The 19,898-nt window shown below is 51.5% G+C and overlaps 1 protein-coding gene across 5 annotated transcripts in view; it reads left to right on the top strand.

Annotated features, from left to right (window-relative positions):
- The window catches only part of SMAD7 (SMAD family member 7), a 37,352-nt gene that overhangs the window by 6,976 nt on the left and 10,478 nt on the right, over window positions 1-19,898 (top strand). Inside the window, exons 1-5 of one of the 5 annotated variants that reach the window (XM_064405430.1) lie at window positions 1,781-1,883; window positions 2,290-2,474; window positions 2,895-3,662; window positions 4,575-4,628; window positions 9,599-9,673. In XM_064405430.1, the coding sequence (XP_064261500.1) occupies window positions 3,152-3,662; window positions 4,575-4,628; window positions 9,599-9,673 (640 nt within the window). In that variant the 5' untranslated portion in view covers window positions 1,781-1,883; window positions 2,290-2,474; window positions 2,895-3,151. The other 4 variants (XM_064405427.1, XM_064405431.1, XM_064405429.1 and 1 more) reach the window with 4 other exon arrangements.

A 19,898-nucleotide genomic window follows, 5' to 3' on the forward strand; every position in this document is an offset into this window, starting at 1 on the left:
AACTTTTTTCTTTCCCCCCTCCCAATTTGCTATACACATCACAGGGAGAAGAGACTGAGGTTCTCTGAGGAAGTGAGGAAATCAGCCTCAGTGTGTGTGAGGTCACTCTGGAGGCTGTAGGACAAGATGTCAAACTAAAAATATTACCCAAATTCCATTTTTCAGGGTGCAGAAGGCATCATTTTAAAAGCAATGGGACTTGTTTGCATGTGCAGAACCAAATGCTGGTGCTGTTCTGATTTGGCCCCTGCTATCACCTGAGGACTGCAGGGCTGTGCCCTGGGCTCCCCTCCTACCTTTAATTATTTGGAGATGAAGCGAGGAGTTCAATTGCCTTCCTCAGACTCCAGCTTTGTAACGAGGCTTCCTAAATTATTCTTTCTGATGCCAGCAAATAACATTCTTCCCCTCCCCAGTGTTTTCCCAGCTATTTATCTGGATTTTGAGCAGATTTTGTACCGGGCTAGGTACAGTCTGATTAACATTTAGTAAGCCTGCCCCCAAATCTAACAATTTTCTGACTAATTTAGATCCAGATTCTGCAAATGCCGGGCCTGTTTGTAGCATCCCTGACCTACTCATGTGACTATATGCATAACTGGGCACTTAAAACTATCCCTGCCCTCCTGCTTGCCCCGAATTCAGGGATCCGGGACGCACACCCCGGGGATGCCCTGCCTGCTCGGGATGTTGGTTTTATGTGTGCTCTCCCCGGTGCCGCGTTTAGTTGGGTGCACTCATTTTGGACGTGGCTTTGGCTTCGGCTTTGAGCTGGGCTTGCTTATAGCAGCCATGATTTAAGAGCGCCAGCTCCTACTTCCGACACGATAGCTGCCTCGGAGAGTGACCTTAAAGCAACTCATCCGCCCGCAGCTATTCTGTGAAAAAGGAGCTGCTCCTCCGTGGGAGTGCGTGCAGGACGGGGACCCCTGGGGAGTTCTGCTGCCCTGCCAAGCCTGGCGCTAGGAAGTCTGGCCGGACTTCCCAGCCCGGCCGCAGAGCGCACCAAGGCTGGACGAGAGCGCAGCCTCTTGGTGGCTCAGTTTTCCTCACCCTCTGCCGGTCCAGGATTGGAACGGGGGAATCTGCGGAGCGCCCAGGGTGCCAGGGGTTGTTCCCGCTGGCAGCACCCGGAACGCGAGCACCGGAGGGCTGCATGCCCGTCATTTCTGCTTCGTGCTTGGGATCGGAGCGCACCGAGCCTCCGCGGTGTGTTCTCCTGTCCTTCTGGTGACAGGTGCTGTAAAAGCACAAATTATTATTATTATTATTAATACTACTACCATCACCATCACCATCATCATCATCACAATTATTGTTGCTGCTTTTTGTGATGTGCTTTATCTGTTCTATACCCAGAGCCGCACCAAATTTTGAATTTTTACGCTGATTTGGTCTCATACTCCAATATTTACAGCGAGCACCGGCACACCCCAGCCCCGGGAGCTCCCCACCCTGTGCCCCGCGGGGTGCGGGGGGGGCACCCCGGTCTCCCCGCGCCCCCCACCCCGCAGCAGGTACGAAGGGCAGCATCGGGAGGGGAGCGCTGCACTGGTGGGGGGGGACGTGGGGAGGGGACACACGGAGACCCACAACCTCCCCGCAACCCGAGCCGCCTCTTGCGCAAGGGCGGTCGGAGATAAATATAATATATAAGATATATTTATTTAATTTTTTTTTTTTTTTTCCCCCGGAGCGACACGGTGTCTAGACGCCCACGTGACGGGGCCGGGGCCGGGCCGGGCCGGGCCGCTGCGCACTGCGAAGCCGCCGCCGGTGCCGGGGGGGCCGGGGGAGGGCGCAGGCACCGCGCCGGCTCCGCTCCCGCCGCGCCCCGCGCCGCCGCCGCCGCTCCCCCCGCACGCAGCCGGGGCGCGCCGGAGGTGCGGGGAGCGCGGCTGGCCGCGGAGGGGCGGGGAGCGGGGGGAAAGGGGGAAAGGGGGAGGGAGGGAGGGGAGGAAAAAAAGGAAAAAAAAAAAAAAAGCCACCCCACGGAAAGGAGGAGGAGAAGTAGGAGGAGGAGGAGGAGGGGAAGGAAGGCAGGAAGGAGGAGTGAAGAGCAAAAAAAAGGCACCGCGGCAGAGGCGCCGGCAGCAGGGAGAGGGTCGGCGGCCGGCGGGCACCCCCGCACCCATGTAAGCTCCGCCGGGAGCGGCGGGCCCGGCTCGGCCCGGCGCGGCTGCTGGGGAAGGCAGGAAGGAAGGGACATAGCCCCACTTTTATCCTTTTTTTTTTTAATTTTTATTTTTATATATATATTTTTTTTATTTCCTTTCTTTCTCTTCGTAGCAGCCGGATCAAGACTCCGTGTGGATTAAACCTTTGGAAAGAAGGAGGGGGAAAAAAAAAATAAAAGCCCACCCCGAAACCCCCACATCAGGACGACCTGGGCTTTTTAAAAGGGATACAACACTCTGGATGCGCTCGTTCGCCTCTTTTGTGACAGATGCTTAAACCGACGTCCAAACCTTAGGGTTGGTGTTTTGGGGTTTTTATTATTATTATTATTTTTTAACCCCTTTTTTTTTTTTTTTAATAGACGCCTTTTTGGCTCGCTCTTTTTGTTTTTGCCTGCCGGCTCTGCCCTGCGCCGCATCCCCGCCGCCGCGCCCGCTCCCCGGCGTGGCGGGTTGATGGGCGCCGCGGCCCCGGGGCGGCCGAGGCTCCCCCGCGGCTCGGGCCGCGCTCCGCACCCGCGCACGGCGGCGCGGCGCCGGCAGCCCCCGCCCGCCTGCCCCCGCCACGGGCGCCGCGGGCTCTAGACGGGGATTTTTTTGGTTTTTCTTTGCTTTTTCGGGCCAAGCCGGAGCAAGCGGCGGCTCTCTCCCTTCCCTTCCCCCCGCCTTTATTTCACCTTTTTTTTTTTTTTTTTTTTTTTTTTTTTTTCTTCTCAGCTTTGATTTTTTTCTTCTCGATCCGGTTTTTCTGTAAATTTTCTCGCGGCGGGCGGAGGCGCGGCCGGCGCATCCCCCCGCGGGAGGCGGCGGGACCCGCGGCCCCAGCGCGGAGACTGGCGCATGCCACAGCCCGCCCCGGCTCCGCTGCCCCCCGCCGCTGCCCGCCGCCGCCGCCGCATCCCGCCTGCCGGCCCCTTCATGCTCGGCGGACGACATGCCCGTTTTGTAGCCGGGGGCCCCTCCTCTCGTCCCGCATGTTCAGGACCAAACGCTCGGTGCTCGTCCGGCGGCTCTGGCGGAGCCGCGCGCCCGGCGGCGAGGAGGAGGAGGAGGCGGCGGCGGGCGAGCCCGGCGCGGCGGCGGCGGTGGCCGAGCCCCGGGCGCACTTGGGCGGGGGGCGCGGGTGCTGCCCGGGCAAGGCGGGCCGCGGCGGGCGGGCGGCGGCGGGCGCGGAGGCGGAACTGAAGGCGCTGACCCACGCCGTGCTGAAGCGGCTGAAGGAGCGGCAGCTGGAGGGGCTGCTGCACGCCGTGGAGTCCCGCGGCGGGGCGCGGACCCCCTGCCTGCTGCTGCCCGCCAAGGCCGACTCGCGGCTGGGACAGCACTGGTACCCGCTGCCCGTGCTGCTCTGCAAGGTGTTCCGCTGGCCCGACCTCCGCCACTGCTCCGAAGTGAAGCGGCTATGTTGCTGTGAATCCTACGGCAAGGCTCACTCCGAGCTCGTCTGCTGCAACCCGCACCACCTCAGCCGGCTCTGCGAGCTAGGTACGGCGGCGGCGATGCGCGGGGGATGCGGGGGATGGAGGGGTTCGAGGTTTGGAGGGAGCACGGGGCAACGGCGGGCACGCAGGGCTGCAGGAGATTCAGGGGTGCAGGGGCTGGAGGGCATGCGGGAGACGCGGGGGATGCAGCGGCGCGGGGGCTGGAGGTGTGCAGGGGATGGACGGGATGCGGGAGTGTGGGGAATGGAGGGGATGGGGTGCAGGGGGATGGAGAGGATGCAGGGGTGCAGGGGATGGAGAGGATCCAGGGGCTGGAGGTGTGCAGGGGTTGGAGGGGATGCATGTGTGGAGAGGATACAGGGGTACGTGGCTGCAGCCCCACTCACCTCCCGGCCTACAAAACTTTTTTTCCCTTCTGGAGGGGGAAAAAAAACCCCAACAACCCAACAACCCAAACCAAACGAAAACCAACCCGCAGCAAACAACAAAACCCAGAACACACACACACACACACACACACAGAAACTTTCCGCTGCCGCGGTTTCTGTATTTCTTTTTGTATTCAGGGGAGGGGGCGACGCCCCCACCTCCGGGACCCCCTCCCCTCCCGGGGGCCCCGGCGCTGCCTCCCCGCCGTCCCCGCGCGGTGCCGGGGGATTAAGGGCCGGGCGGCCCCGGCGCTGCCGCGGCTCCGCCGAGCCAAGGAGGCCCCGATCAGACAGCCCGAGCGGCAGATAGCAGGGAGACTGGCGCCAGACGGCCCCTTTTGTTTATCTGACAGCTAAATATCAAGGCAATCACCGCCTCGCTGCCCTGCCTCCAACCCCCAGAGCTAAGACAAACAGTTTTGCTAAAAGAATGCCACTGTTATCATAAGTTCCTATCTTTTTTCTTTTTTTTTTTTTTTCTTTCTCATGGCTCTGCCTTTATTTTCTCTGTACTTCTCTAATTCCAGAGTCTCCCCCTCCACCCTACTCCAGATATCCAATGGATTTTCTCAAACCAACTGGTAAGTGGACTTTTTTCAATGCAAGTGTAAGAGATAAAAAAATGGCAAAACAGCCCCTTTATCGGGGAAACAGTCTCCTGCCTTTGTTATGCATTTTGCTTTTGGGTTGCTTGTGTGCCTCCTGCTACCCCTGTAAGAATTACCATGTAATTTATCTAAGCCACTTTGTGCACAAAGTAGGGTTTTAAAACTCTGGCAGTAAACTTCAGAAGGGATTGCAGTGCAGTGCAGGCCTGTGCTGCTTGAGTCAGCCAGGAAAACCATAGGCTCCTGCTGGAAATGGCAGTGCTTCTGCACCCCTGGCTGGGTTTTTAGGGATTTAGGTTGGGATCCAGCACAGCATCTCCCTCATGCCTGGGAATCCCAGTGAACCTTGACAGATGGTCTGGTCGGCTAGAAATCTCTCTTAAGTTTTACAGGAGCTTAATCCTACCTCATCAGGTTGGGGGGGGAAAAAATGGGGAGAGAGTCTGAAAAGTTATTTTTTTAACCTTTTTTAAAATTTAAATTTCTCAGCACCGCCGTGCGTGCCTGTTGCTTGTAATTGAATGTCAGGGTGCCAGGGGAGAAGCCCATTTGAGGCTGGCACCAGCTCTTTTGCGGTTGTCTGCATAAACTCTCGGTTGGCAGGGAGCTCGCCGGGTGTGAGATAAATGAGGCTGGCAGGAGGAGGAGAGGTGGGGAGAGTCGGAAACGCGGGGAGCTCGGGAGGAGCAGCTCCCGGCTTCCTGAGGATTAGTGGCTCTGGAGCGGGCTGGAGCACGGTGGTCTCCGCAGACAGGGCAGGCACGGCGCTGCAGGGCGGCAGGGGTGGGTGCATGGGTATTCTTGAAGATCGGGTTGTTTGCTTGGGGTTTTTTCGGCCGACAGAACAGTGTCTGTGGAATTACCTCTCTGCAGGGTCTCGGGGCTAAAAGAAAGCCCAGCCCTGAGGCTGCTCTGGTGCCGCGGTGGGGTCTCATCCTGCCCGCTGCTCCCTCAGAGGCTGGACTGTCCTTTTTCCCCCCTCTGCAAACTCTTTGGGAACACTAATGAGTCTTTGCTTGCCTTTGGGAAATAAACAAGGCTGTTTAACAAACAATTGGGTTGCAAAGCATGAACTATCTTGCCTTGGTGTGAAAAAACCAGGAGATAAGGGCTCATGAATGGAAGAGGGACATCGGGAGTAGGTTCAGCATCCAGAGCATGTGCTGGGATGCAGAAGGGTTGCTCTGTAATAGACCCTGAGGGTCTGCTGGGTCATGAAGGTTTGTGGGTTACACGTAATTTTGGCTGCAACCATGCAGTGCTCCCCCAAAAGTTCCTTTTTTTTTTTTTTTTTTTTTTGCCTTTGTGGCTTTTCTCTGCACTCATTGATGATCCTGGATGGGATGCAAAGGGGGGTTTGGAGCTGGAGGAGAGAAGGGTTAAAGCTTGGTTTTGGTTTCCTGTGAAGATGTTAGGATAAAATCTATTGGCAGGATTTAAACATCCAATCTGCCTCTGCCAGGATCTCATTTTCAGTTAGCCGAATGATATATTTATTCATTAGCAAGTGTTGACATAAGGTAGCAAAATGTGTGTAAACAGAAAAGCCGCAGAACATGAATGTGCCATTTCGAAAGGAAAAGTTATTCCTATCGGCCAATAGGAAGTGATTAACGCTGCCCATCGGAAACAAAGAAACGACTGGGTTACTCACCGAAAAGTCCTCCTTTTTTTCCTTTTTGAAAGAAAAATCCACTTGGCAGCTGAGCTCTGACTAACGGGGCTGTGGCAGGCACCAGCGGAGCCTGGCAGTCTGTGGTGGCAGGTGGGTTTTGCAGGCTCAGGGTTTCTCAGCATTTCCTCTGCAGGGGGACTGAGGGTTTCCCGTCCCAGCCTCGGTGCCATCTCCTGTGGCAGCTCCCCAGCTGCATGTGGAGAACTGTGGGAAGGTGTGAAGGTTTTTTACCTGGTGCCCATCAGCCATCTTCTCACCTGGGGCCTTGGGTGGGAGCAGTGCCTGTGTTTAGGCTCTGACAGTGGAGCTGGGAATGTGAATCCAGCAGGAAACTTCTGCTTTTCCATCAAGCATGATAGTGGTAGAAGTTAAATTTTAGCAGTATGTCTTGTGCTTCAAATGGAGAGACAGACAGGTAATAAATCTGGACTGGGCTCTGGCAGAGGTCACCAAATCAGAGAATCAAAAAAAAAAAAGTGTTGGAAGGGAGCCTAAAGACCAGCTAGTCCAACCCTCCTGCAATGAGCAGGAACATCTTCAACTAGACCAGGTCACTCCAAGTCCCATCCAGCCTGATCTTGAATATTTCTGGGGAGGGGGATCTACCATCTCTCTGGGCAACCTGTGCCAGTGCCTCACCACTGCCATCATTAACCACTTCTCTCTTCAATCTCGTCTAAATCTCTCTTCTCTTTTTGTTTAAAACCCTTAACCTGTGGGGATTAAGTCAGTTTTTCTGGAGGCAATGGAGGCTGAGACAGGCTGCATTGCAGGCTGGAGGAAAGCAGGGATGGACAAGGAGCTGGGAATCTGCTGTAGGCAATGAAATGCCACATCAGGCTGTGTTGGTAGGATAGATCTGGTATTTGTGTACCTGTCAGAGAACAGAAGGATCTGCCCTCGATGGCTGAGTTACCTGAGGGAAGGCCGTGGGTCAGCCTGGCTTGCTCATTCATAGAATCCCAGAATGGTTTGGGTTGGAATGACCTTAAAACTCATCTTGCTCCAACCCCCTGCCTTGGGCAGGGACACCTTCCACTGCACCAGGTTGCTCCAAGCCACCTCCAGCCTGGTCTTGGACACCTCCAGGGATGGGGAGGACTTTTTTCAAGGAAAGAACTTTCCCTCTTGCTCACAGGGACCTTGGCAGGGATGGATGATGGAGGTGTGTGGGCACTCAGCACTCCTGATGTCTCTGCTGGAGCTTGCAGCTCTGCTGAAAGTGAGGTGGATAGTAGCACCCTCAAATAATTCAGGCAGATTTTTGACTAGGCTTTAAGTGGGACAAGGGGCTGCAAGTGTCTCTGTTGTGCTCTGGTGTGACTGGACTTGGGGGTGCTGGTGTATGAGAGGGCAGGAAACTCACTGAGATGTCGCCGTGGGGCCGAATGCCCTCCTGTGGTGTCAGCTTTCAGGGGAGCTGGAGGTTTGGCAGCTCCCAGGAGCTATTTGACACCTTGCAAGGTTGGGCTGGTGGCCACGAGGAATAATTGTGTCTCTGCAATGGTTTCGTGCTGTGGGAAGGCAGCGTTGGGAGGAGACTGATGTGTGCCAGGCTTGGACAAGCGTCTGCTCCTCGACCTCTCTGGTGCTGAAGGTAAAACCAGCTCCAGTGCCCACTATTAAGGACAGCCCTGGCAGCTCTGTGGGCAGTAGGACGAGGACAACAACGAATCCAGGGCAGAGACCCCATGAGGGTTCTGCCTTTGGGCTCATCCTGACTCTCCTGGCTGGTCTAGAGTTGAGCTGCAGCAGCCCTGAGTTTTGGAAAGGGAATTACAGGGATGATTCATGGATGAGGGGAATTGTCTTTTGCGTGATGGGACATGGGAAGGGAGCTGAGGAAGAAGTGTGGTAGCACATCACCCCATTGCGAGGGTTATAAATTTGAAGTTTGGGTAGGAGCCTGTCCTGCCTGATGTGGTAACAGAGAACCTGATCATGTATGATCTCTACAGCAAGAGTGATGTCCCTTATCCACAGGAACCCCTCAGGGAGCAGTAGGTGCAGGCACAGGGAGCCCAGGGCAGGGCAGAGTGGTCCAGCCTGTGTTCAGAAAGCATCTGTAGCTCAAGCAGCAGAAGCGATCACAGGGATGGGAATGGCTGGGAAATCTCCTGTCTGGACTAGAAAGAGTTAAGAAAAGTAAAAACCCTATTTCTTTAAAGCATAGAAAGCACGGCAAGGCATTTAGAGAGCATATCATATACAGTATTTCACAAGTAAGTCTATTTCCTGTCTCCCCTATTGTTTTCAGTTTGATTAAGTATATCCTGTTAAACTGTATATTCCTGTTAGGGCTTTTACTTTACTCTGATAAAATGAGGTTATGCAGACAGGAATTTCTTATTCATTGGTATTTCAGGGGTGGGATCTGGCAGAATTGCTTTATCAGTAGGGAGAAAATCATCTTGGCTCTCCTCGTGGTGGGCCTTGCTTTGGGATACAGATGTGGGTGAAATGAGGGCATAGAGAGCCCAGATTTGGTGAAACCCTAAGTCTCTCAGGACCAGAAGTTTGCATGAACTTCACAGGTCTTCTCAGGCTTGTTCTTCAGCTCATGGTCCCACATGGTAGTGACCAAAAAGCTGGAGTTGTCCTGTAGGACCAGGAGGTCAGTGTTGGCTTCTGACCATTGCCACCTGGAAGAGCAGTTTTAGGGTAGAGAGGTCCAAACCTTGATCTCCAGCACCTGTGTGCATTGGGAGAAACCTCTAAGGGAGCAGCCAGTCTTACCCTGCCCTTTGCTGGTGCCCAGAGGAGTGGGTCCCGTTGCCCAGGAGGTGGCAATAAGGTCTGCCAGCAGCTGCTGGTGACAAAACTTGAGCAGGGCACCACAAACTCAGCCTGTTCACTGCACAAGGGCAGCAATGAGACGTTTCCCTTTCGGTTCCCATTTTGGTGAGTTACAGGTTTTGACTAAATTGGGTGCACAAAACCACGATTTGAGCATTTTTGGAAGCTTGCTTGCATCAGAACGGCGACAACCTTGATCTCCTTAGCCGGTGACTTGTCCAGAGAGGTGGCAGCCAGCCTGTAATTTCTGCCAGTCTATAATCAGCGCTGGCTGGTGATGAAGCGCAGCCTTGACTGAGACAACGAGTTAGGGTGGATGCTTCTTGATGAACTACCGTCTCTGCACGGACAATTAGTAATCGCTTCCTGCTAAGCCCTTTGGAATGTGTGTTCTGCTTGGGGCGATGCTGGGAGCCTGCAAAGAACCACCAATATACTGACTTTTTTTTTTTTTTTCCTTCCTCTGCTCCAGCAGATTGTCCAGACTCTGTGCCTTCCTCCACTGAAACAGGGGGAACTAATTGTCTAGCCCCTGGGGGGCTCTCAGGTAAGACATTTTCTGCTGTCCTTGATCTTGGCCGTGGGTTGCATTGGCTGAGGGTCCTGACAAAAAGCAAAGTTGATGCTGGGGGAGTTTTGGGAATGCGCATCACTGGGAAGGGCGTGCTCAGAGCGGGAGTTGGGTTTAATTTCAGTAGCAGTCGTGTACCTGTTGTGCAGAGGATGTGTTGAAACCCCAGACAAGGTTCTCCGTCCCTGAATGTGTCTGTACTTCCTTTGGATTCCAGCCTTATGCTCCATTCATTTTTGGGCTAAGGCAGGAAGAGGCAAAAGGACTGAGGCAGGGGAAGGCTAAGCAATGTTGGTTGGCCATTCATTCAGGTGTGTGGATTATGGGTGCAGGTGCAGTTGCACCTTAAAGAAGGATTTGGTGTCAAATCCTTGACTTGGTGTTGGGGGCATTTCTTTCTCTGGCACGATAACTCTGTTCAGGTTTTGCTCCTGGTGAGGTCACCAGCATCCCACATCTGATGCACAAGGCTCGTGGTGCCTGGGGAGGAAAGGTGGCCCATTTTTCTATAGAGTGTGTTGCAGAGAGAGTCGTTGATGTTTTGTACCCATTCCTGATATATTCAATGATTTCCATTGTTTTCCTACTTGCCATCTCCTTCAGCCTCCAGTTGGTGTTGCAGGATGGAGGCTTGTAAGGTACTTTCTCCACCCCTCTTGGAGTTTGTGTAGAGACATAGGGCAGTTTGGGTTGGAAAGGACTTTTGAAGGTCATCTAGTCCGACTCCCAACCCCATTTCCAAGGTGTGATGTCTCCAGCACCTCATCTTCCAGCCCAGACTGGCCACCTCACTGTCTCTACCAGGATTAAAGTGTCTGAAACCATGTACCTGCAGGTACTGGCTGATGTTTGAAGGTGCTTGCCTTTGTGGGGATGTCTCCTTGATTTATGATTTATTCATCACCCTGAAACTGGAATTCAGAATTAGGTCGGCGGCGGCTGCACGCGCGTGCATCTGCCCCTGCCTCTCTCCAGGAATTGCGTTTGGTGTGGATGTGATGTCTTTAAGTGAGCCTTGTTTGTTTTTCTTTGGGTGTAATATATACCCTGTCTGTTATTTGAGAGGGGAGCATATTGTTTGTTCAAAGGCCCTAATGAGAATTAATCAAACGAAGGGGGAGAGGGAACAGGAAAACTTGTTGCTGTTTGGGGTTTTCTTTTCTAGAGACAGGAGGATTTGAGTTTTTAAATTTTTTTTTGCCATTGGAGCCTATAGCTTCAGGAAATTAAAAAAAATGGGCTTAGAAAGAAAAAAAGACAAGAAGCAAAACAACACAATAAGGATGTTGTTAGATCTTTTTTTTTCCTTTTTTTTTTTCCTTTTTCCTCCTGAAATACACCCGTTGCAGAGGGGAGGAGAGAGTTCAGTTCCACAGGATACCACATGAAATAAGCAGAGGAAGTACTCGCTTTTAAAAGGGGGCTTTCTGTAAGGTTCAGCCTATTGATAACATCTTGTCTGGCAGCTCTGCTCCCGAAGGGAAGGCGGGAGGTGGGGGCTTGGGCTGCAGGAAATAACATGGCTCGTTCCTGGTGCCTCCCAAAAGGCTACGGGAAGGGGACCCCCTAGCTCCTTAATTGAGCTTCTTCCCCAAATGGAAGCACATTTCCACCTGAAAGTACATTTTTAACTTACTTTATTCTATTGCTATTATTTCATTGGATTTTTTTTTTTTTTGGTCTCCCTTATCAAAGGTTCCCCCCCTCCCCAAGCCTGGAAACAGAACCTTTTTACGATCATTAACCGCTCTTTTTTCCTCCCCAAATGTAATTGTAGCCATTTAGTTTAATGAGGAGCTGATAGGAGAGTTGACTCTTGAAGGGATATGGTTAGCTACCCAAGCCCTGAAACAAAGCCGAATGCCTCCACATGAAAGAGCATTTGTTTTGAATTTGCTCTGATTTACTGGCATCTCCCTTCCGCGCGCAGAAGTGCAGTGCTGAAAATTCCCAACTGGAGAGACCCAGTCAAGAAAGGAAAATAAACGCACTTTGGAGCAATCCTCCAAAGCTCACTTTCTCCTCCTTTTTTTTTCCTACCCCCTCCTGCATATTTTAGTTAGCAGAAGAGTGTGTTTGAAGAGGGCTTTAATGAGTTATTGGCAGGGTATGTGGCCAGCACTTTGGCTTGGTCTTATCTGTGTTTGGGCAGATAGGGATGGGTGATGCTGGGTGGAGAATCCAGCAATCCCTCCTCCCCTCCAGACCTGTACAGTGTTGGATTCACAGCTCCTTGGTGAAAGGATGGCTTAAGAAAAGGGGGAAAAAGTAATTATTTTGCTAATTTGGAAACTGGAGCGGGTGTGTGAGGAAAAAGGCATCACAAGTAGCTGGTGATGGTGGTGGTGGGATCCTGCAGCACTGCAGGCTTTGGTCATTAGTGATGTGTGGTGGATGCTGGTGTAGCAGCAGCATCAGTATACCTGCTCTGATGCCTTAAAGAGCAGGATTTGGCAAGGAAGATCAATCCGAGCCCTGAGAATTTGGGAATGAGGCCAGCCTGGGGTTCACGGCCACTCTGGCAGGGGAATGCATGGAGAGAGGGTGGTGGCAAGGGGAGCACTGAAGGGGCTCAGAGCGAGTGTCCTTGCAGCTCTCCGTGAGGAGCCTTTCAGAGGAGGAGCCTCAGATCAGCCTCTGCTGGGGTCTGCCTCTTGCTGTGGCTGCAGGCAGTTGTGCTGATGGATACCAGAGGCTCTGGAGGACGTGTGGCGAGGGAGCAGCGTGGCCAGAGCATGTACAGGGAGTGTTTCCCCCTTGTGATAACTACTCTGAGCTGCTCTTTCCCTCCTTACCTCCCTCTTCTTTCTGTTCTCCTTTGTGACCCAGGAATGCAATCCTGGATAGTCCTTCACACCGTGCTGGTGTTCCCTTCCCAGCCCACCTCTGCTCTCTCTTCCCCAGCCATCCCACTCTCTGGCTGATGTACCCCTCGGTTTCTCCGGGCACTGGCTCTTGCTTCTGTATTCTTGGCTTTATTTGTTTTCTTATATCATCTTTATTTTTACCGGTGGTCAGCCTGTGGGTAGGTCAGGACTCCTCGCTCACGGTTGCTCCCACTGACACTGCTGTGCTCAGGTATTACTAGCCAGATCCTTTCTGTCCTCCGTGTGGCTAGAGAGCAAAAATATCCCATTGGGGATAAAAATAATTCCCGTAAATAGGAGACAGAGGGTGGTTTTCCTGTATTTTGAGCTGGCTTGTTCTCAGCAGATGTGTTTGGTTGTGACTTCTTTCAAACAAGCAAAGCCATGTCTGGAGTGCCTGAAGGTGGCTGTGGCCCATGGCTTGGTGGCATCAGGTTGGTGGGAGCCAAATTCCTGTATGACCCATGGAGAAGACCTGATTCAAGGGTAGAAGTGAGCTGGTGGTGTTGGTGCTGGATCTGCTGGCAAAGCAAAGCTCTCGAGAGCTCACTTCCCTCTGAGCTTGTGCTCAGAGAGGGAGAGCAAGTTGAGCTTGTGTCCTCACCACATCCACTGCTTTTCTATAGAGGTTGTTCCTAAAATACCAAACCTGAGAGGTTATCCAGATTTTGGCCTAATTCTGCTGATTTGCCCAAACTCTGGAAGCACCTCAGGCTCTCTAAGAGCCAGTGGATGTTGAGTGATGGTGCTTGGTGGGTGCTGGATCAAGGTTCTGCAAGCCTTGAGGCTGGGAAACCAACAAGTTTCTTCTGTAGCAGGCACAGACTCAGTTTCTCCCTCCCAACTCCACACCAAAAACGCAGGGAAAAGACTTCCCCAGGCTGGAAGAGCATTGGCATGGTTCCCTACTCTGGCTCTCTGTGCTGTGGGACCTTGTCTGGTTTAAGGGACCTCTTGGCTGACTGACATTTCATTCCAAACTTGCGGACAGGCCGGGAATGTTTCACTATGCCTCTGATCCCTGCTGGTATCTGCTCGACGGGGAAGAAGCACCTTGTCCAAATCCGGAGATATTTGCCCCCCAAAGCGGCTTCCCGTCGCTCTCCCCTTGCCCATGTAAACAGGATCCTGTGCTGTTTCTCCGCCAGAGCCCTGCCTGTGTTTTCCCGTTCCCCCCACTTCCACCTCCCTCCCCTACGGAGTTTATAACCTCCTGTGAAATGCCTTTATTTACAAATTGGCATCCTATTATAATCTGAAATTGAGACATCTTCCTGTGGAACTAGGATTGTATATTTGTCCCAGGGATAAACAATTGCTTGGGAATTTTTTTTTTCTTTAAGTCACTTATTTTTGGTTTATTTTTGAGCTTACGTCGTTTTAATATTTTTTAATTTGCTTTGAGCGTCGCAGGGCGTTGCACCCTTTCCTTCCCAGCCTCACTGGGAGACATGACCCCCTGCTCCTTGCTTACCTAAAAACCACAGTCCTGTCCTGGAAAGGACAAGGTTATCAGGGGTTAATGCCAGGATGACAGCACTGGAGCCTCTGGAGCAGAGCAGGCTGCCTGCCAGACTAGGAGCCTCCCGGCTCGCCTCGCACATCATCTGACCGTGGCCGACTGGGAGGAGGGAGCTGGTGCTTGGCACTGACCCCGGGCTCTTGGCTTGGCCACCCGCTCTGGTTCCTTCAAGCCCCGTGAGGGCTTTTTTTTTTTTTTTTTTTTTTTTTTTTAAGGGGCTTCTCACCCTGTGGGGACCCCCCTGGGACCCAGCCGGGATCCTCCTCCCAGCCCCGGGCGTTTTGCCGATTAAAATCCTTCCAAAGCAAATAGAATCCATTTAATAATTACTTTTAAGTGCTCTAGAGCCTCTTGAGTCTTTCCTAGATACTCTTGTATAAGGTGTTTTAAGAAAGAAATGATAGCTGCCCCCATTAGATAGTTTCAATCCATACCTGTACAGCTTCATTAAACCCATTTTTCCAGACGCCAGTAGATTTTCCCAGCCAAACCATGTCTTTGGAACAGCTGATGACAAAATGCAGAAGACCCCAGGATCAGCAAGTCCATCATAGTGGGGATGGCAGAGGGAACAGTGATGGGGGACCATGATGGGGTCACCTGTGTTTTAATCCCACAACATGGCACTTTTTAGGCAGAATGAGGCTGGGAGGGCAAATTTTGGAAGTCGAGTGTCAGTTCAAACCGCGCTCCGCTCGCAGTAGCCGTCCCGATGAGCAACTTGATCACTGGGGACATTTAAAACTCCATGGGACAAAAACACTCGTAGAGGAGCAGCCCTGGGCTGGCAGGGATGTGGCTGCATCGTTTCCATCCCCACTGTCTGCCAGTGGGTATCGCTTACACTAAAGGAACCAGTAACATTAGCCACATGCATTTCCCTGCCATGGGCAAGGGGGATGCCTGCTTCCAGCCACGGTGGCCAACACCCCCAGCCTCCCTGCCGGCTTACAACGGGGTGCAGCACATTTTAGGGTGCCCAGGAGAAAACTGTGTGTAGGGCCCCTGTCCCCAGCCCTCGCTGTGCTCCAGCAGGACAGCGGGTGGGTGCCAACCCCTCTGCCGTCCCCCGCCGGCGTGAATGACCCACGCCGCAGCCTGGCCGCCTGCCTACTGTCACAAAGGAGCTTCCTTCCCAGTTTATTTTCAGCGCTGGGATATTATTAACCGCTGAGGCACAGCCTCTGCTCTAACCACCCTCGCTTTTTGCCTAAATCGCTTTGTTTTCGCCCGCCGTCGGCGTGCCGGGGCCGCCGGCGTGGCCGCGGTGCCGCCGGGGTACCGGCTGCGTCACGGCTGCTGTTGAGGAACAGAGGGCACAGAGGAGCTGATCCTGCACGGGGCTGAGGGCGGGCAAGGGAAGGAGCTCGGCGGCTCGCAGGATTTCCGCCTGCTGTCTTTGGATTAGCCCCTGGGTTTTTTCTTTTTTTTTTTTTTTTTTTTTTTCCCTTCCTCTATTCTTCAACTTCTTTTAATAAATGCAACATCTTGGGTGTTGCTGTCTGCCTCTTTCTCTGCAAGTTATTTTGCTTTATTTCCCTTTTTTAAAAATTTTTCCTTCAATTTTCTTGTCTCATTTTTCCTCTTTAACTTTTGTTTTCCTTCTTTTTCTCCTTTTCTTCCTTCTTATTGTTCTTATTTTTCTCCTTCTTCTCCTTCTTTTTCTCCTTCTTCTTCTCCTTCTTTCCCTTCTTCTTTTTCTCCTCTTTCTTCTTTTTCTCCTTAATTTTCTCCTTCTTCTCTTTCTTCTCCTTTTTGCGTTTTCCTCCTTTACTTTTTTCTTCTTCTACTTGTTTTCTTTCTTCTTCCTGTTTTCCATCTCCTTGTTTCCCTTCTTCTTATTTTATTTTCCTTCTTAATGCAAGAAAAGAGCTTTTATGGGCAAGCATTGCAGGGATTTTCCATCCCCATCCAGGGGAGGGTGGGGACTTGGATCCCCTGTGCACAGACCTGCTGCCACCCTTCGGGGGGTCTTTGCCCATGGGCTCAAGTCATCAGTTCCAAAAAGCTTTTTCCAGGGTATTTTGTGCTGCTGGGGATGTGATGTGGCGCTCGCTAATGGACAGCAAGCTCTCATTTCTTTTTTTCTTTTCTTTTTCATTTTTCCCCTGTTTTTTTTTCCCCTCCCTTCTTTTGGGTTGCCATTTAAATGCATGATGATAACTTTCACCCTGTTAATTAACAGGAAACATTGGGACAAGACAGGAAATTACATCAGTCTTTTATGAGGAAAGAGCCAAGAAAAAAAAATGCAAGAAAACATAGTTATTAGTGAAAGGAAAGAAAGTGCCAGGGGAGGGAAAAGAAAGAAAAAGAGAAAAAAGGAGGGAAAAACCACCATCTCATAGGCCTTGCTTTTCCAAGGGAGGCTGCTCCAGTACTTGATTTTATTTTTATTATGTTGAAAAATATTTGACTAGCAGGGTCACCTTTGCTTGAGCACGACGGTCCAGCTTCCCGAGGAATTTTTTTTATTTTATTTTCATGCTTTTTCTCAGCTTCCTTCCCCAAACTGTGAGGCCTAGGAAGCTCTTGGCCGGGAGACTAATTTTGGTTTGGCTGCTCAGCCCATCAAATTGGTCCCCACCCAGTGTCATTATCTTGGTTTTAACTTGCAAGGGAAAAAAAAAAAAAAACAAACCAAAAAAAAAAAACCACCCTGTAAGAGCTGGCTCAGCCCTTCTCTACCCTTTTAACCTCACTACATAAAAAACCTTCTGGCCTCAGCCTCCCTGGTTGGGTTGTGCTGGCAGTGCTGAAGCACCGAGGGCTGGCTGCAGGAGGTCCTGGTGGTGCTCTGGGTGATGCTCCCGGTGTGTGGTGACCTGGTCCTTCCTCCTCCTCCCTCAACCACCAAGTGGGATCCTTCTTGGGGTGCTGGATTTTGGTGAGCCAGCCTTGGGGTGAAGTCCTGGCTCCTGTGTGACTTTCCCTGAGAATGTGGAAAGGCAGATTTTGTCATTAAAGGAATAATTCAGCACTGCTGGGGCTCTTAACTCTAGTTGCAAAGATGTATCCTGCAGATGTACGTAATAAGTGAGACTGTAAACGGTTTAAATTGAGCAAAATCTATTCAATCTCTATGTATAGGTTGAATATGTATGGAGATAACTTATTCAGTATATTTTATGTAGTAAGTGAGACTATAAACAGTTAAATTGAGCAAAATCTATTCAATCTCTATGTATAGGTTGAATATGTATGGAGATAACTCATTCAGTATATTATATATATAATTATGTAAGATAGTCAACATATAATGTATATATTCTATAGATATATAAGTTGAATATATTCAATATATTCATTGTATACTGAATATATTCCATATTTGTATAGAATTCTATGTAATACTTACATAGGTTAAAGAGAATTTTTTCATAGAAGTCAGAACTTCATCAGTAAGAGGTGACTTTGTGGCTGTTAGGAAGGTGGTGGAAATTCAGGCATCTGTCACTTTTGCAAGTGGAGAGGTTGGCTGTGGATCCTGTGATTTTGGGTGATGGAAGGCTGTGGGTCAAATTTATGGGTGATAAAAATTACCAGGTGTCACTGCTGAGGAGGAGCCCCCTCCATAGTGGGCAATGCAAAATAATCCCTGAGGAGCTGAGCGTCTGCACATTGGTGTGCAAGGTGAGGTTTTGAGTAGAAAAGCAGGGAAAATGGCAAAATAGTCAAAAAACTAAGCCATGGGATGAGGCTGTCAGTGACCTCGTGGCTGGGCTCCGGCAGCACCTTCCCAGGCAGAGCGGATGGAGTCAATAACTCCATAAAATCACTCTTTGAGCAGGAATCAAGTAACAGGAGTTTTATTTGGAAAAGGAGCTGGGAGCCTGAAGTTACATCACTGCATTTGAACTGATGAATTCATTTTCTTTGGAAGCCAGTCTGAGACTTTTTAGCTCATGATAAGGAACAAACCCATAAATCATAAGCAGAGGCCTGTAGTTTTACTCTTCTTTGTCACAGCCAAGCATGGAAAATGTATCCTGGGTGTCAAGAGCAAGAAGCCTTGGCTCACCTGAGAGTTGCTCTGCAGTTATTTTCTGGAGAAGCTGGTGTGGCGCTGGGCTTGCCAAGCCCCAGATTCCCTGGGCTTTATCCCTGTGTGAGGATGCTCCTGGGTTTTAGTGATGCCCAAATCCCTTGGGTTTCAGCCCCATGGGAGGATGCTGCTGCATCCCGGTGATGCCCAGTTCCCATGGGCTTTGTCCCTGTGGGAGGATGCCGCTGGGTGCTGATGACACCCCAAACCCCCTGAGTTTTGTACCCATTGGAGGATGCTGCTGGGTGCTGGTGACACCCCAAACCCCCTGACTTTTGTACCCATTGGAGGATGCTGCTGGGTGCTGGTGACACCCCAAACCCCCAGAGTTTTGTGGGAGGATGCTGCTGGGAGTTGGTGATGCCACCCTGGTCACAGCAGGTCCCCTCTTGGGATGTGGCTCTGCTGCTGCCACCAGAAGTGGGCTGAGATGAGCCATGAGGAGTTTTGGGGCTTTTTTTTTAACCTGTGTGCTGCCGACCTGCCCCGTTTTATAGCCCGGGGCAAACCTCTGCTGGCCTCTGTCTGCGAGAAGGGGGTGCCAGCTCCGCCGGAGCGCCGGGAGGGTTAATTACTTAATGAATATAATATTCTCTATAATTGCTGCGCGTTATTAATCCAGAGCAAAGTGAGAGGCGAGGGGAGGGGTGTGTGTGCATGGCCGGGCTTGTGAACTCCTTCCCAACGCCATCCATCCTGTCTGTCCATCCCTTGATTGCCCCCTGCCCGGGCCGGGGCTGGCGCTGTCCGTGTGTCCGTCTGTCCATCCCTGGGCGGTGACCCTGGGGTGTGTATATTCCATGTACGGCCTGCTCCGCCGCCTGCTCTTAGGAATAGGCGTGATTAGATTATGAAGGCAGACAGAAGTAATGATTAACTTTTTCAGTCTGCCTGCTGTCTCCAGTCTGGCGCTGGGTGTTTTTTTTTCCCCCTAAGTAGGCCCTGGCCCCGCGTCGACAGGGTATTAGGTTGTAAAGAAAGCCAGGAGGAATGAAGGCAAGGGAGGGAGGGGAAAGGGGAGGGAGGGAGCCTTTTCCATCGGATCCGGGACTGGAATTTATTGGCAGGAATGCAGTAAATGCTCCAAATGCCAGCCCAGCTAAACAGTTTTCATAATTGTTACGGAGCAGGGCACGACGAACGTGAAAAGGACTTTTGTTCCTACTCTGCTTTTTCCATGGGTTTACATCCCTGTGAGGGAGATGCTGCTCTGGGAAAAGTTGCTGGGAGAAGTGGGCTTTTTTATTTTTTTTGGTGTGGGGAGAGACATATATTGATGTCTGTTTTCAGTCTTTAGGGGAGAATTCTGGGTCAGTGTGCTGCAGGGAGAGGGTTGGGTTTTTTTCAGTACTGGAATAAGAACATCAGTGATGCTGTGTTGTGTATGTGTATGTGTGTCTGTGTAATGCAGTTAGGGGGAGGAAAAAATCCTAATATGCGTCTGTGTATTAGGTATCCATTTGGAAACCCTAGACTGCTCTACTTCAGTTTTTATTAAGGTCTTAACAAGGTTTTTAACGTGTAACCCACATGGCTACATGTTGGAGAGCTGTGGCTTTCCCGGGGGGCTGCATCCCTGCCCTGCCCAGGGCACCCCTGGGTGCTGGATAACCTTTTCTGCCTTGCAACAGTGAAGCCTTTTTTTAATTGCAAGAGATTTTTAAGGTCATCCTTTAAACCCCAGCTGGGTGGCTGCACTGAGGGGGGCTGTCACCCCATGGCTGGCACGGCCCAGTGGGCTCTGGTGGCCTCAGCATCTGAGGTGTG

Source organism: Passer domesticus, chromosome Z (assembly GCF_036417665.1).
Source record: "Passer domesticus isolate bPasDom1 chromosome Z, bPasDom1.hap1, whole genome shotgun sequence".
Lineage (NCBI taxonomy): Eukaryota > Metazoa > Chordata > Aves > Passeriformes > Passeridae > Passer > Passer domesticus.